Below are 15,210 nucleotides of genomic sequence, written 5' to 3' on the forward strand. Positions count from 1 at the left end.
ATTAACATACAGCTAGGATAAATCAAATACATGGAGTACTATCTGCCATTCTACAACAGGGTGAGCGCATAATAGTAAAGATTTCTTTCAAAACATTTTTTGGGCAAACTGGTAAAAAAAAAATGGGACTGATTTAGTTTGGTTTTCAAGCACTATCATTTCTTTGTATTAACATTCTCCCCCACCCCCCAGTCATATACAGGGCTGTTGTCCCCCGAATCGTCCACTTTGAAGATATAGGGCTGAAAGCAAAGGGCCTGGTAAGTTCAAAGCACTTATAAGTAAGGCAGAGACCAAGTTTAGTATGAATCTAACACAGTCACAGGTCAAGTAAAATTAAAGAGATCCTCTCAGATTGCTAAAGGCGGTCGTTTCTTTTAAAAAAAAAAAAAAAAAAAAATCTACTTGACTCCCCAAGGACTATAATCAGTGTCACTTTTTTAACAAGCATCAGAACACTTAATGTCAGAAAACATGATCTACCGCAAAAGATTACTTGCATAGAAACTACAAAAGAAAAGATTCAGACTTGTCTGCTGTATGACTAGTCAAAGTTCAAACCTGGTTTACAGATTAAAGGAAAAAATATCTATACAAGAATGTTCATTAAAGAAAAAAAAAAGACAGACAAGGAATTTTGGAAACGGATAAAGGTTTTATTGTGAAATGAGGCACGAAGGGATTTCCAGAAATTGGTATTTCAAATTGTATGCACTATTTACAGCAAGTTACACCAGAAAAAAAAAGAGCTGAAATAAAAACTCTGAATGTGAGACAGAAACAATGGATATGGCAAATTATACATCCAATTAAAAATCCCAGAGACACTAAAATTTCCTGTCCATACATCAGACAGGATGATTTTGCTTAAGTTTTAAAGTTACACATCTTGATTCAGTTCTTTGCAAAACAGGAGCTTCTTTTCCAGATCCTAACGATGCATTGCAGGGTTAATCACATGCAGTGTATGAATACAAAGTTCCATTAAGAATAGGATTGGAGCACTTTCAGGTACGAAATTAACATTCCACTGAAAATCACCTGAATGGGTCCCAAAACTGCTGAAGTAAGCACACGTTTTCCAATATGAAGGCAAGACTGAAATTGGATATGGCCAAATAAACTGATCAAAAAACTGTGCCCTTAAAGACTCCTGTAACCCACTCTGTAAAAGCAAACCGACCTATATTCAGCTCGGCAGTAATCAGCGTAAACTAAGGGCAGAGACATTTTTAACGGGGACAAAAGAAACTGAGCACGGTTAAAGAAGAAAGCTGGTATACACTTAAACAATTTGACGCACACAAAAAATGCATATTGGATTGGAAAATAACAGTGTACAAATTCAGGTTTTATTATAATGGAGACAGACTTAAAAACACGTTGAGCAGGACACTATTTCCCCCCTGCAAATTTTCACTGTCCGCAAACTACTGCATTCATACGTACCAAAATATAAAAATTAAAATTAAACAGAGCTTAATTTATCCATAAACTATGACAATGTACTTTTTCAAACAGTGGTCTCAATTCTGTTGAAGCTTTATACAACTGTTTTACTTTTGAGGAGTCCATGCCATTATACATACAGAAAAGGCAGGTTTAAAATAACATTACATGCATTACACACAGTTCTGACCCACAATACTCAACCTGACAGCTTTTGCTTTGCAAGACTGATTGAAGTTTTAAACCGAGCATAAGATCGTGTGTGTGTGTTAGCAGGGGGGGAGGGGGGGTCATGTTCTCTACAGTGGAGTGTCAACTCCTGTAGTTATGAGAACACTGGTCATGTCCTGAAAAGACTATTCCACAGATTCACAAGGCTACCAATATGTTTTGACAGTTCAGTGAAGCTGGCAAGTATTGTTTTTGTCAACATTTAAAATAAGCAAGTCATATCCATTTCAAACTGCTACATAGTGATTTCTGAAATTCAGGGAAGCATATCAAGGAATTCTTCACTTTGCATTAAAAAAATTGAATTATATACACATACATTTCCCTGGAAGAGGGGGGGATCTCAATGTGAACTACATCCAGTTTACAACACTCAGATTTGTTTTAAACTTGTACATTTGTATAAAGAAAAGCAAGAGTTATGGGATGTATTTTCACACTTGCTATGCATCAATTTGTTTTTGTAAGCTTTTGTTTTTCCCTCCAAGCATGTACCAAATTAGCAAATACACAACTGAAAACATCCCAATATGAAAGAGGGAGATAAAATTTAAAAAAAATCTACGTTAAAAATTGAAAAAATTCCAAATAAAGGAGGGGGGGAAGGGGGGGACAAAAAACAAACCCTAAATACCCTACAGAAGCCATAACATCCAGCAGTATTAACAGATATGCTCAGCTACAAGAAGAGAAGAGAGCCAGGGTTTATTCTGAGAAAATGAATGTACAGTGTAACACGGAATAACTTGGGCTCTGGACGGCCTCAGATCTCTCCCGCCTCCCTCTCCTCCGATCTCCGCGAGTCAGCCTTCCCGTTCACACTCTCCTGTCTTCGCTCCGAAGAGCCCTTCTTCCGGTCCCGATCGCGCGACCGGTCCCTGGAAGAACGCTCACGATCCCTGGAAGACCTATGAGACAGGAATGCATTTATAAACACTCAAACTGACAATGTTGACTGGGGGCTTCTTGACAATGTTGCATAACTGGAATGGGGATTGTACCACAGCACACATTTTTGAAGTTCCATTAATGCCTCAAGAGATAGCCAAGGCTGCATAATAAGCCACTATGTTCTGTGATTTAAATGTATCAGTCAGGTCACTTTGAACTACTGTAGGTTGCTTATTCATAACATCTGTCCCACAAATGTCTCCAGGGGCTCATTATTTAATTCACTGCAAAATTAGATTTAATTAATTCTGTTACAACAGCAATATCTATATTAATAAATGTCACAGAGTTTACAGAGAAAACCCTACACTTCTGTTGCAGGGCCTTGAATATCGTCGCAGGTCTTACTTGTGCTTGGAGCCGTGGTCTCGGCTGTGCTCCCGGCTGTGCCGGTGGCCCTTGCTGCGTGAGCGGCTGCGGTGCCGGCGCCTCCTCTCCCGGTCTCTGGAGCGCGAATGGGACCTCCTCCTCTCCCGGGACGATGAGCGGGAGCGCCGCCTCCTGCGCTCCCGGGAGCGAGACCTGCCAGGGGACATGCCATTGACAAGGTCAAATTCCAGGACAGAATATAAAAGCTCCTGCGCCTCAGGCATCTTTTACTTTTTGTATTGCAGAGCCATGCACCTTGGCTACATTCACACAAACTGCATTCATCTTGATGGGTATTGAGTTTTAAACTATGTAAATGCATCTCTATCATAAAACCAGCACAGACTTTTAGGTAAAAGTTTCTCTCAAGTAACAAACTATTTTAACATTAGTTTCCCCTCCCCCGTATTACTAAAAAATACTTGCTTAACAACTAAAGCCATACAGTACCCCCCCATCCTGCTCTGAAAGCATTGAAGAAACCCACCTCCTACGCTCCCGGCTCCGAGATCTGGTCCTATAAAAAGAGAGACTGGTTAGCTTTCAGGCAAGTTAGACGTTTAATATGATGCCACACAGATGCTTATGAAAAGCTGGAGAGAGAAAAGTGTCCAGTTCAACGCGAGACTTGTCAAACGTCTCAATGAGAAACATGAGCTGCTGCCTTATATTGCATGCCGTCAGGGGTGAGCTTAGTGGTGAACATTCATTTCCCCCTCTAACTATTGAATACACATCCATTATACCACCACAATACATATGGGTGCGTTGTGAAATTAAACTCCACTGGATACAGTAAGTCAAAATAAAAGGCAAAATCATGGACTCCCAGACTGTCCACTGCATTTTTACCAAGTGGAGCAGATTCAATTCTGCAGCCTTTTTATACAGGTTTCACACAGAGTATACTTTTCCATGTAATAACTACAAATTGAAAAAATATAAAGAATAGACTTTGTAATGGCTCATTACAGCCTTTAATGATGGAAATGAACCATGTGTTACATTACAGAAATATCTTGGGAGTTGCTCTAGCTTTGAAATCTCAGGTTAATTTGAAGGAACTCTGGTACTGTTAGTTCATATTTATTATGCACTGGCATGTTAACCTTTACTTGTATATACAGTGCAAGCTTGTGCCAGGTTTTACTACACCTGATATGGTGTAGCTGCACCTCAGACAGATGTGTTCACATGTACATGCCCAGCCAGCCCAAGAGAAAAAGCAGAGGGAATGAGGCATAAGAAAGATGAATTCCCTCTCAGATTCAAAGGCCTGCTTCCAATTTTTATAATCATTCCAGCTCAGATTAAAAGGTGTGTACCATCTCCTGTCCAAGCATGCGATACGTGGTGTGTCAGAGTGCGCAAGAGAGAGAGGATTTAGTTACCCTGATGCAGCTCCCCTAGGCAGTTCTCCTGGGGCATCAGTCAATGAGGAATCCCCTCTGGAGAGGAGTGTGAGAAAGAGTTATAATTCACCCGGGGGACTGTACTAGCGCACACACCGACTAGACCCAGAGTAACCCTACAGCGGCAAGCTGGGGGTGTGCTAGTATCAAGTGTGATGCCCTTTACCACCTGATAGACCGTGGAAATGGGCTTGTAGGACCCGAGTTTTGAAATGAATGACTGCATGCAACTTGAACGTATCACACAAACAAGGTGTTTTATTGATTGACAAACAGTTGCTCAGTTGAAATATTTAGGCTTGTCCTAGTCCAAGCCAGTGGCCTAAATGCAAGCCTGTGTAAGGAGTGAAAATCAGGAGTCCGATGTCAAAATGTACATTACTTGAGGGCTGACTACCCAACATGCAGAGCAAAAATGACGTCAGATCGGCACGGAGTCCAACTGAGTTGGCAGTCTAGTGACTAATGCAGCTAACCTGTAACATGGTGCCTAAGTGTCAGAGCAACTCACCTCTTCCTCATTCTCTCTTCACGCTCCCTCTCTTCTCTCCTCTTCAGACGCTCTTGGTTTCGTTTCTCTTGCTTCTCTGCCACAGTTTTCTAGGAAGAAAATAAACAAATCAAACCCTTTTCAAAAGGTACCACTGAATGCGTTCTTGAAACTTTAAAGGAGGGGTGTCCAAACTACGGCCCTCTGGCCAAATATGTCCCGTTTATAATTTATAAAAGGCCTGAAACATGGTTTGTAAATTAAAGTTAAATGTGGCCATCCATATTTTGTCACTGTGATGTACCATACCAATATGGAAACTTTATGCAGGCTTACCACCCATAGTCTTTAATTTTTATGATTTCATACTTGGTTCACCCCATCGGAAATACAGAGTATAATGTTATTGTATCTGTGCAGGTTTTCTAAGAAATGTTTTATTACATTCAAGTAACTTGATTTGTATGCAGCCCCTGACCAGACTCACTTTCACATCTGGCACTTTAAGAAAAGTTTGGACACCCCTGATCTAAAAGAAGGTGCAGCCCTTAATTGCTGGGGAAAATAAATTTTACAGATAACCCACAGTAAATGGTGTTGTCATTTACTTATTTAATATATTTCTTAGCAGACGCACTTATCCAGGGCATTTTCCTCTACAATTATCCATTTATACAGATGGGTTTTTGCTGGAGCAATACAGGTAAGGTACCTTGAAGGGTTCAACAGCAGTGAACCCTCACCCCTCCACTCCAGAGTCCTGACCACTACCCCACACTGTGCACACTGGGTGACATTAGGCAAACCCTACCTTCAGCTGCTCCAGTTTCTCGCGGATCTGGATGAAGCCCAAGTGCAGTTTGCCTCCGAAGTGGTCGGCCAGGCGGCGGTCGTTGTCATGGAGACCAAGGTAGGCAGAACACACCTCGCACACGCGCAGCTTCTGCTGCTGGAAACTGGAGGCTGGCATCGAGTTCCTGTACTCCTCCTGAGAGAGGGATGAGACCATTGCATGTGAGGACCGGAACCAACATGGTATACGACATGGGCCACAGTCATAGTAACCGATTGCTCTTTAACAGCTCCGATATGAAAATCAGGCAAACCATCGTATAAAACTCAAAAGTTTTACTGATGAACATCAAATCCGACATTTACATAGCACAAATAGAGTATTTAATTGAAATATGATCATAAAACATTATTGCTATAAATAACATTTTTCTCTAAATGCACACAGTGCAGTCAATACATGAATAACTATATAGTCTACAATAAGCAGAAGGCTCACAAACGGCATACAATAAGAGAATGAAGTGTAAACGTAAATATTGGAATAATGCTCAAAAGCAATATTTTATAGTTAAAAAATAACTATTGCATTCTTCAAAACATAATTGCACACTAAAGTAAACATTTTCAACATCGTGTAAACTTTGTTTTCACCATACAGTGCTTTTATTCACTGTAATTTTGTATTTCAAGAAGCAATTTACTATATATTTAGCCTGCATACCCGACAGCTCCGGACAGTCCACACAGGACATGTCTGTGCGTGAGCTCGTACCTAACACTGCATTTTGACAGCCCTTTCCAGGTGAACAGTTTTACTCCACCAATATATAGCATTGCAATAAATGCTCCTCCGCTGATAATGTCCGTGAATCTTTATTTTGTGTGCGATGTGCCTGCGCTATTGCACTCGGTACAATGTGTAGTAGCGATCGCGTATTGATCAGTAGAGTAAAAGCACTCGGTGCCACTTGGACCTGGCATTTCACTTGCAATGTTTTCACAACACTGGCACAAACCCATAAATCATCACTGTCATTCCCAGTATCACTGATGTCCCTGAATCAGTCATGTTCATATACACGACATGTCCAAAACGCGCTCTCTTCAATCTCCGTTTCGAAACCTTGTTTATTTGCAGGTAATCACTGTATCCACTCAATCTGACTACAGCTGTAAGAAAACACTTGTAATGCTGTACAATGTGTGTTTTTCAAGCACATGAAAGACTGTAGATGGGTAGAGATCGTCACTTGAGCACCAGACTAACTGTATTGTAAAGGGAAGGCAGGATTATGCGTTATATTTGATTATGTATTTAAATGACCGGTCAAAATAATCCGATTTTGGCTATTCTAAGTAAATGTGTTTATAACATTTATTTTCGCGTTTATGCAACTAAAACGCTGTAGGCATGTTTAATACATATATTTAGGAAAAGTCGAGTTATGTGCAGTGCATTCAGGAACAGAGCAATTCAAATTTTAATAACCAAATCGGTCAAATTGACCGGCTCGGCGCTTCTAGTGTTAAATGACACAAGACACTTGTACTTAATACAGAAATCATACCCCTACAGACAGCTCTTGGGACCTACACTTGGGATGTGACAGAAGATACAAAACCACTTCCTGTTGCACTGCCATAACTGCCGACTGTATATGCAGGCACCCCCCAACAGTTTCCCTTTATGTAAGGTAGGTAATCAGAAATAGAACTGAACAGTACAGCTGCCTGCAGCACCCCCAGCTGGGCCAGAAAGCCCAGTGGGAGGAGAACAGATTGCAGGGTCCCCGTACCTCTGCTTCTCGCTTCCTGCTGCGGACCTTCTCCACCTCCTGCAGGACCTTCTGAGCCTCGTCCACGTTGCCCTCGGCCCCCAGCTGCTCTGCCTTGGCCAGCAGCTTTCCAATCTCCTCATTCAGCTCATGCACCTTCTCAGCCTGGGGTGCACAAAACATACAGTCAGGACATCTGCACTTGCTTCCGTCATGATGTACTTACTCCACTCCACTGTTTTAAATCCCACCCCCCAAACACTCATTTACAAGGTCCTTAAGAACAATTTAAAACTTATTCACATCCAGCTCAAATGTACTTGTCTAAATTCTATATTGGAATTTGTAAAATGTATTTTGAATTGTTATGTTTTTGCTAAATTGAATTTGTCCTTGTACTTAACTGTATTTTTGCACTTATGTTGTAAGTCGCCCTGGATAAGGGCGTCTGCCAAAGAAATAAAAATAATAATAATAAAATGTCTCAGGTTATACAAAGCACCTGCATTAGACCTAGGAAAGGGATTAAATTGGTTTAATTAAGGAAATAAGTAATTGTTAACTAATTACATGCTAAGGTGGAATGAAAATCAGAAGTCCTCCAGCACTCAAGGATCTAACTAAACCCCCCAGAGTATTACAGGGCTGATTATCAGCCGGAACATTCGCCCACACTTTACTCTTAAAAAGGTTTTTAGTGGACAATTCTACATAGCAACAGACCATCTTAACCAATAGCAGAGAGGTTTGCTGTGAGTGTTAACCAATCAAAAAGCTTTTAAAAACATTTGGGTTTTTTTGGGTATTGGTTAAAAAAACAAAAACGCATCTTATGGGAGATGGGGAAAATGATGGCACGCTGAAAGTGCTCACGAAAAGAGAGTGCTTTTAAGGAAGTCAAATGAGGGGTGTTTTGAACATTTTACTGCTTCCGAGACCGATAAAACTTAATTAAGCAATTTTGAGTATTGTAAACTTTCATTTGGGCACATTGATCAGTATTGTAGAGTTATGACAGCGATTTGGAATAGAGGGAGGCAGAAGTTTATGATGAGGACGTAGATATGAGGGGGTGAAGGTACAGATTAAAATGTTTCTAGTTTATTTCAGTCGATAAGCCTGAATGTCAGAATCCCCTGTTCAACCCAAATTACAGAATTGACAAAAGAAAGCCACAAAGATATAAGAGTATAAGAGGTTTTTTTGCATTACAGAATTAATAAACTTAATGTCTTGTGTTTCTTGTGATATATAGGTTTCATATGATCAATATATTTATGTAAAATTAAATTTGCTGCACTGTACCACGTGCTGATGTGTGAGCGCTGTAGTCCTGATGTGTAGAGCAGTCACTGTGAGCTTAGTTAACTTAGGAGGGTTAAGGATGGATTTAAAAGTTACATTTCTGCTACAGCTTACCAGAGGAAAAAAAAAAAAAAAAAAAAAAAAGATTTGCTTTTGGACTGCAGGAAATGAAATGAAATAAAATTAAATCTTGTGATTATGGAGTGATTAGGGATTGGTTTTGCAGAAGAAAAACTAAATCCCTCACCTTAGCTGCAACTTCAGCACTTATTTCTTCCTGAGTTTCAGCCAGTCGCTTCTTCGCCAGCTCTGTTCTTCTGTCACAATCAGCGATGAAGGATTCAAGATGATCCACGGCCTATAAAGAAAGATGCCTTAATAGGAGTGCCGTTTCATAATACGCAGAGGTTTAAATAAATCTGTGCTTGACATGCAAATAAAAACATTTATGGTTCACAAATAACCCTGCAAATTAATAGAATTATGAGCGGTTCCGATCATTTTTTGTTATTCGTTTCAACCAGTAGTTGAGTTTCTACATAGCATGGCTTTGCAAAACAAAAATATTATCTATATATGACTGACACCTAGTGGTGAAATTCTCAAAAAAAAAAAAAAAAAAAAAAAAACCTAAAATTAAACTTCCAGGACTTACATTTCAACACCTGTGCTGTCAACTATACAAATATATACACAAACATTAATATAATTATAACAAAGAGCAAATTCAATAGATGGGAAAAAAAAATTACTGTCCAAATTTAACAGCAATGTTATGCTTTATTCCCCCACCAAAACGTATTAAATGACATGAGTTAAAAATGACAAGTCTCATTTACTCACACAACGAGAGGGATCAAATACTCACCCTTACACAACCCACACTGAGCATTTTCCCTCTTCCTTTGTATACGAATTAAAATTTAGGGCTCTTCTTTTTCGGATTTTTATCCGGATTTTACCTGTTACAATTACGTTGATATGAGATTGCAGCATTATTAGTAGTTTTACTACAGTTTTTGTTTATTACTTCCAAGGCTACAAAAATGACTTGACCGCTTTGTTACAGGTTGCCAAAGCACTAAGAAGTCAAATATTTTAGCTCAGCCTCTCTCAACATATTACTCAGAGCCAGAGAAAATGTTGGCTATGCACTTAAGTGACTTGATTTTATAAAGGTGATTTTTGTGGGTCAAGATCTTAACATAAGAATACAGGTACTCCTATATCAAAGTGACTGGGTTGTGAAGGCCCAAAAACCCAACTTACATCTAGTTCGAAGAAGAGATCTCTGTCCTTGGAGGCAATCTCGTAATCCGCCCTGAGTGCCAGGTCGTGAATCTTCGAGCACTCGCCCAGGTCCATACGCTGTCAAAAGGAGACCAAGAGTCAGACATGGAAAACATAATTCAGCCGTTTTTGTTTTGTTTTTTTTAATATGGAAAGCAAATGATAAACGTCAGGCAACTCAACCTTTTCTAAGTTAACTAGTCTAATGTGAATCCTTAAATTACATTTATGCTTATTAGCATACCGTCACGTGACTGACGTACAGCATTTAAAAACCCTGACATACAAAACACTAAAATAGTATAAAGCAATGATTTCCATTCTTAACATATGACATCTGAATTTATTCATTCTTAAGTGCTAACATTAGGCGTGAGCTATTCAAGTTCCCCAAAACCTCATTTAAAATGTGGGTGCATTGACACTACGTACCGTGCCAGCGAGAATGTCATGGGGGCAGCAGTTCAGCAGATGGCTTTTGCAGACGCGTTCGTCAGTGAACTTCACCCTCTGTCGCGTTTCATCGCCTGAAACAAGTTGCAGGAAAACAGAAGAGCAAGTGAGAAAAGCTATAAAACCCAAACATTGATTTAAAACCAAAGAAGAAAAAAAAAAATGGGTCCACTGTTAAAAGGGTATGATTACACTTACTCTTCCTTTAGTAACTGATTTGAATTTTACATCTCTTTCCCTTAGGCCTTTCAAAACAACATGACTGAATAAATTAATCGGGTAGCATTGATATTAATGAGGGGCAGCTCCGAAACAGAATACACAAAATACGAGTAGGAAGATTACTCCTCCACAGCTGAATTTATACCAAACAACTGCCACCAGGAAGGCATTTTCAAAGCAGTTTACAGTTGTAAGCTGCACTTGCCCTTCCTGTCACTGACAGCTGTACAGTTATTTATTTTATCAGGGGTGGGGGGGGAGTATTTATAACAATATAACACTGAAAAGTGCATAGGAAAACACTGGTTTTCTCCACAGCTGTGTAGTGATCACAATGGAATTTTTCAGCAGTGAAACTCAGGGTCATGTGGCATTGATTTCAAGAGGATTACGCATTTTAATACCGCTCAATTGTCACGGACCATTTGGGGCTTTTGTCTCTTACTGCCACCAAGATGACCAAACACTGAGCCCACATGGCACAATGCAGAGGCTGGGCGTCATTGCGTTGGCTCTGATCTCAACACCCGGTGTGCATTCAATTTAAAAACATGTAACAGCACACGGGTACATGCACTGTCCAAGAGCAACCACTATCAGCTTATTGTATCCCATCATTTAGTCTCATTGGGCACAAATTTGATCCTTGTACTGACAGTTTTTAACCCGCAGATGGGCAATAAGGTTCACACTTTTGGCTTGTCCTTAAGGAGGTGCAAACAAAACCATATCGTTCATCTGCCCGGTTACTCCACGAGGCCAATGATTGTCATGGGCACGTGGCTGCAAGTGACTTAGTCTTATGAGCCGGAGCCTGTTTATCACCCAAGATTAACCCTGCTGGCACACTGCAGCAGCTGTTAAAGTGGAGTGATGCACATTTCCACCAGCTTGCACCGTGGCAAAAGGCTCTTACTCTTGGAACCCTAATAGAGATGCAACTTAGGAAAGGTTAACCAAACAGAAAAAAACTAAAACAAAAAAAAAGGTTAGTTAATACACACTGCGAGCTTCCTCATATACTGTACCGATCTGCATCTTCCAGACCTCAGCTGCAGAATTTTATACCCGCTGTTGAAAAGTATAAAAGGGAAAAGCTTTCTTGCCCACACCTGTAGTAAGGAAGTCAGGGGAATGATACACAAAGTAAAGTCAAAGCGTCAAATTGTATGCGGCACATTTAAGGCTGCTGTGTCTATGACACGTTGGGTAACTAGTCACACTATACTGCATAAACTGTTCCATGACTTGCAAGCAACCAGACTCTCTCTAGTTAGGTATGCTGTAAATATTCCTAATGTTTGCATTTAACGTTTTTTGTTTTTTTTAATTTACGATTTTTTTTTTTAATTTTTTTTTTTGATCAAAGTAAAAAAATTACTTCTGTAAAGCAAACATGTTTCTTCGATATTCATAACAGCTTTAAAAATTATATTTGTGACTCACGGCTCGATGAACATGAGGCTTTTCTGCAACTCCCTTGCAGATTGATGTAGGCTGGCAAAGATACACTGAACCTTTACAAATAAAATAAAGGGGCCACAATTGTTCAGTTTGTATGAAACACAGGTATGGGAAGCAATTCAATTTCATCTCAATTACATACACACACACAAACTCACTTCACACAAGTAGCATTCATTAGTTCTGAGGAATGTTAGAACCAATAGGCAAGGTTTACCAAATGATGTGCACCTAAACACCAAAGAATCGCCTGACATCAGGTAATTAGATGGTAATTTACTTCAAGCTGCTTCTTTGACCAAAAACGCAGTATCTCCGTCTATGTATTAAAGCACCAAGAGTTGAGGAAGCCACTATTGCCTGGCTTGTCTGCATTCATAAGGATCTTTTTCTTTTAAATCCTTAAACAGCATTAAAGGGGACTACGAACACCACATATGTAAACCATACCAGAGAGACAAATTCCACCTTTTCTTATACCATTTTCAAGATCGTGGACAACTAACCTATATTCTTATGCATTCAATTCGAAAATGTGTATTTAAAAAGACTACGGTTCAAATTCAATGAAATAGACCTCTGTCAGTAGTGAATATGAAATGTAAACCCGTGTGTTGGAAGCTTGAAGTCATCATGGCGGTCCGTTGTACACAGACAGCACAAATTGGCCAATAACCTGACTATTTTCGCTTTACTCTTTTAGAAATCCTGCTTTTTCCACATGCATACAAATATTTATGAAAATATTTTATGCCTATTTCTTTGATTAAAGCGCATCATGTAAACAGCAGCTACGAATCTGAAGATAAACAGCGTAAACGTAATTTAGGCCCGTACCTAATTTACAGGCCTGTAGTAGTAGTAGTAATAATTCAAAATTGAGCGCAACGCATTTACTTTACAACATTTCAGGTGGTCTTTCCCTAATATAACAAATTACGGCTTAAAATGGTAAAAGGCATAACACGGGCCTACAAGAAAAGGCTTAAAAGCGTCTTCTTGGCGAAAAGCAGGGGGGGAGCGAGTCCATTATGAACATGAAATAACAAGCTGCCATACTTACCGTCCCTCGCTGTCCCCATTAACTGGTCGAGCAAAGCTCTCATCTGAGCCTGGGCCGACATGGCGGTCGCTTATTTTGTTTTAATCTTTAACTCCTGAACTAATTGTGTCATATACAAACTCGCACTTTCAACGGTATTAAGTAGATGTTTAAAATACAATTAGCACTCTCCCGTCTTCCTCTTTCCCCCTCGTCTCCTCTCCTCTGCGGATTCGTGGGATTATGGGAGGAAATGACGACGTCGAGGTAAACCTAAATGCACCCTGGGAGCTCTAGTTCTTGTTTCTTCGTTGTATGCAACCGTCCATCCTTGAAAATGCTCTTTAAACCTGCACTCTTAATTCCTTCAATGCATTTTATGTTGGTGTATGTAATATTACAAGCAGACACGCAACAGTACACTCTCCATATAAACGCATGGCATGTAACGAATTAGTTTTGGTTTCAGATCTGTATTGGGGGGAACAAACCCCCTGCGCCCTGCTATAAACCTTCGCCTATGACCTTGAGTCATACTTAAAAACCTATAACTTATTGTAAAAGGGTAACTTCACATGCTTCAGGAACACAGACTTCAAACTAAGAGCAGACAATTGTGGCCTCTTCAAGCAAGAAGTAAAGTATTTATGATCATGTCCAATCAAGGGTACAAAATGGATCCAAACGACACAGCTGCCGTGCAAACTTAGAAAGATAAGACACCAGCAACAGTAGATGAACAGCATAAAGTCTTAGGATTGCTCAATTATAGAAAGTACATCAAATACTTTTTCTGACAAGCTAAACCTCTGTGTGACCTTTATGTGTTACACCAGCCCCATCAACATAACTCAGGAGCTAAAAAGAAGACATTGCAGTCGGCAGGTAAAAAGTAAAGGTCAGATCTCTTCAAACCAACCCATGAACACCAGTGAGTGCAGAACCAGCTGATAGATTGCCTAGTGCAGCCACCAGGTATGCCCTACCCAGGCTTCACACTTGCATTTATCTAACAGGTGGACAATTCAACGCACGGGCTTGGTGCTGTGCTGTATCAGCATCAAAAAGGTCAATTAAGAGTCATATCATATCAATATTGTGAAAACATGTAAAGAACAAAACAGTCTGAAAATGGGAAGCTTCCACACTGGGAAAATGCCACCGTGTGGAAGATGACAGGACATAGGTGGTTAAGGCTTAACCTGTGTCCTGTCATCTGCCAAATAAATGCCACTGGACATCGCAGGGTTGCTGAGCTTGCCAACTACAAAATTAAAATAAAATATCATGTTGTCCAGAACGCCCAGAAAAACTGATACCAAGCAAATGGTATAGCAAGAACTGCATGAGTAAATGCCACACCTTGGAAAATAAAGGGTTGTCAATCTAGCATGAGAACTGTTTTAAAGGCATGCAAAACAACATTGATCATTGCCTCAGACGAGTCTATAGGTGTTTCAAGCTAAATAAATCAAGTCATCCTACAGAAGCACCCTCAGCCAGCATCATTATGACAGAGCCCTATGACAGAGTCAACCGACTTCCTGCATTTGGAGAAAAGTCATAGAGACTGAATATATTCTGGTTGTGATGCATCATTTGACTAGGTTTGTCCAAGCTTATTGAACTAAAAATAATCCTGGAAAGACAGCTGCAGATAAAATCTTCAATGATTTTGTTTTGAGATTTGGATTTTCCAAGCGACTTTATAGAGACCAGGGAGGTTAATTTGAAGCCCAGTTCTTACACAGATTGCAGTGATATTGGAAGATATTACACAGTGCTTGTGTTGTTAATGTACCTTTTACAATTGCTGGTAGGGCCTACTGACATTGATTTGTGTAAAGGTTAGAACTGAAATCAGGACATGGAGGGCAGAATACAGGTTAAAAAGTGAAGCTTTGAATTTCTGTATAAATAATTCTCTTTGCAGACTTTAAAACCTGGTGTCTGTTCCTGTTT

The 15,210-nt window shown here is 39.9% G+C and overlaps 1 protein-coding gene across 4 annotated transcripts; it reads right to left on the bottom strand.

Annotated features, from left to right (window-relative positions):
- Positions 1-635: 635 nt before the first annotated feature.
- On the bottom strand, positions 636-13,480 carry luc7l (LUC7-like (S. cerevisiae)). Of its 4 annotated transcripts, XM_066690358.1 has the most exons (12): positions 13,270-13,347; positions 12,189-12,259; positions 10,500-10,594; positions 10,047-10,145; positions 9,025-9,135; positions 7,494-7,637; positions 5,714-5,890; positions 4,924-5,012; positions 4,392-4,448; positions 3,488-3,517; positions 2,980-3,153; positions 636-2,588 (listed from the first exon to the last, which is right to left on the bottom strand). In XM_066690358.1, the coding sequence occupies exons 4-12, from the start codon at positions 10,140-10,142 to the stop codon at positions 2,444-2,446; spliced, it is 1,023 nt and encodes a 340-aa protein (XP_066546455.1). In that variant the 5' UTR covers positions 10,143-10,145; positions 10,500-10,594; positions 12,189-12,259; positions 13,270-13,347; the 3' UTR covers positions 636-2,443. The 4 variants fall into 4 exon arrangements, with proteins under 4 accessions (XP_066546455.1, XP_066546452.1, XP_066546453.1 ...); XM_066690355.1 differs by lacking the exon at positions 12,189-12,259 and having other exon boundaries at positions 13,270-13,480; XM_066690356.1 differs by lacking the exons at positions 12,189-12,259; positions 13,270-13,347 and adding an exon at positions 11,747-12,177.
- Between the last annotated feature and the right edge of the window lie 1,730 nt (positions 13,481-15,210).

This window comes from Amia ocellicauda, chromosome 17 (assembly GCF_036373705.1).
Source record: "Amia ocellicauda isolate fAmiCal2 chromosome 17, fAmiCal2.hap1, whole genome shotgun sequence".
Lineage (NCBI taxonomy): Eukaryota > Metazoa > Chordata > Actinopteri > Amiiformes > Amiidae > Amia > Amia ocellicauda.

Excerpts from the sequence above, each read along its gene's own strand:
- luc7l (XM_066690355.1), bottom strand. The coding sequence starts at position 13,330 with ATGTCGGCCCAGGCTCAGATGAGAGCTTTGCTCGACCAGTTAATGGGG. Across the intron at positions 4,449-4,923 it reads GAAGAGAGAATGAGGAAGAG|AGGGGATTCCTCATTGACTG; the intron begins GTGAGTTGCTCT and ends ACTCCTCTCCAG. Across the intron at positions 3,518-4,391 it reads CCTAGGGGAGCTGCATCAGG|GACCAGATCTCGGAGCCGGG; the intron begins GTAACTAAATCC and ends CTCTTTTTATAG.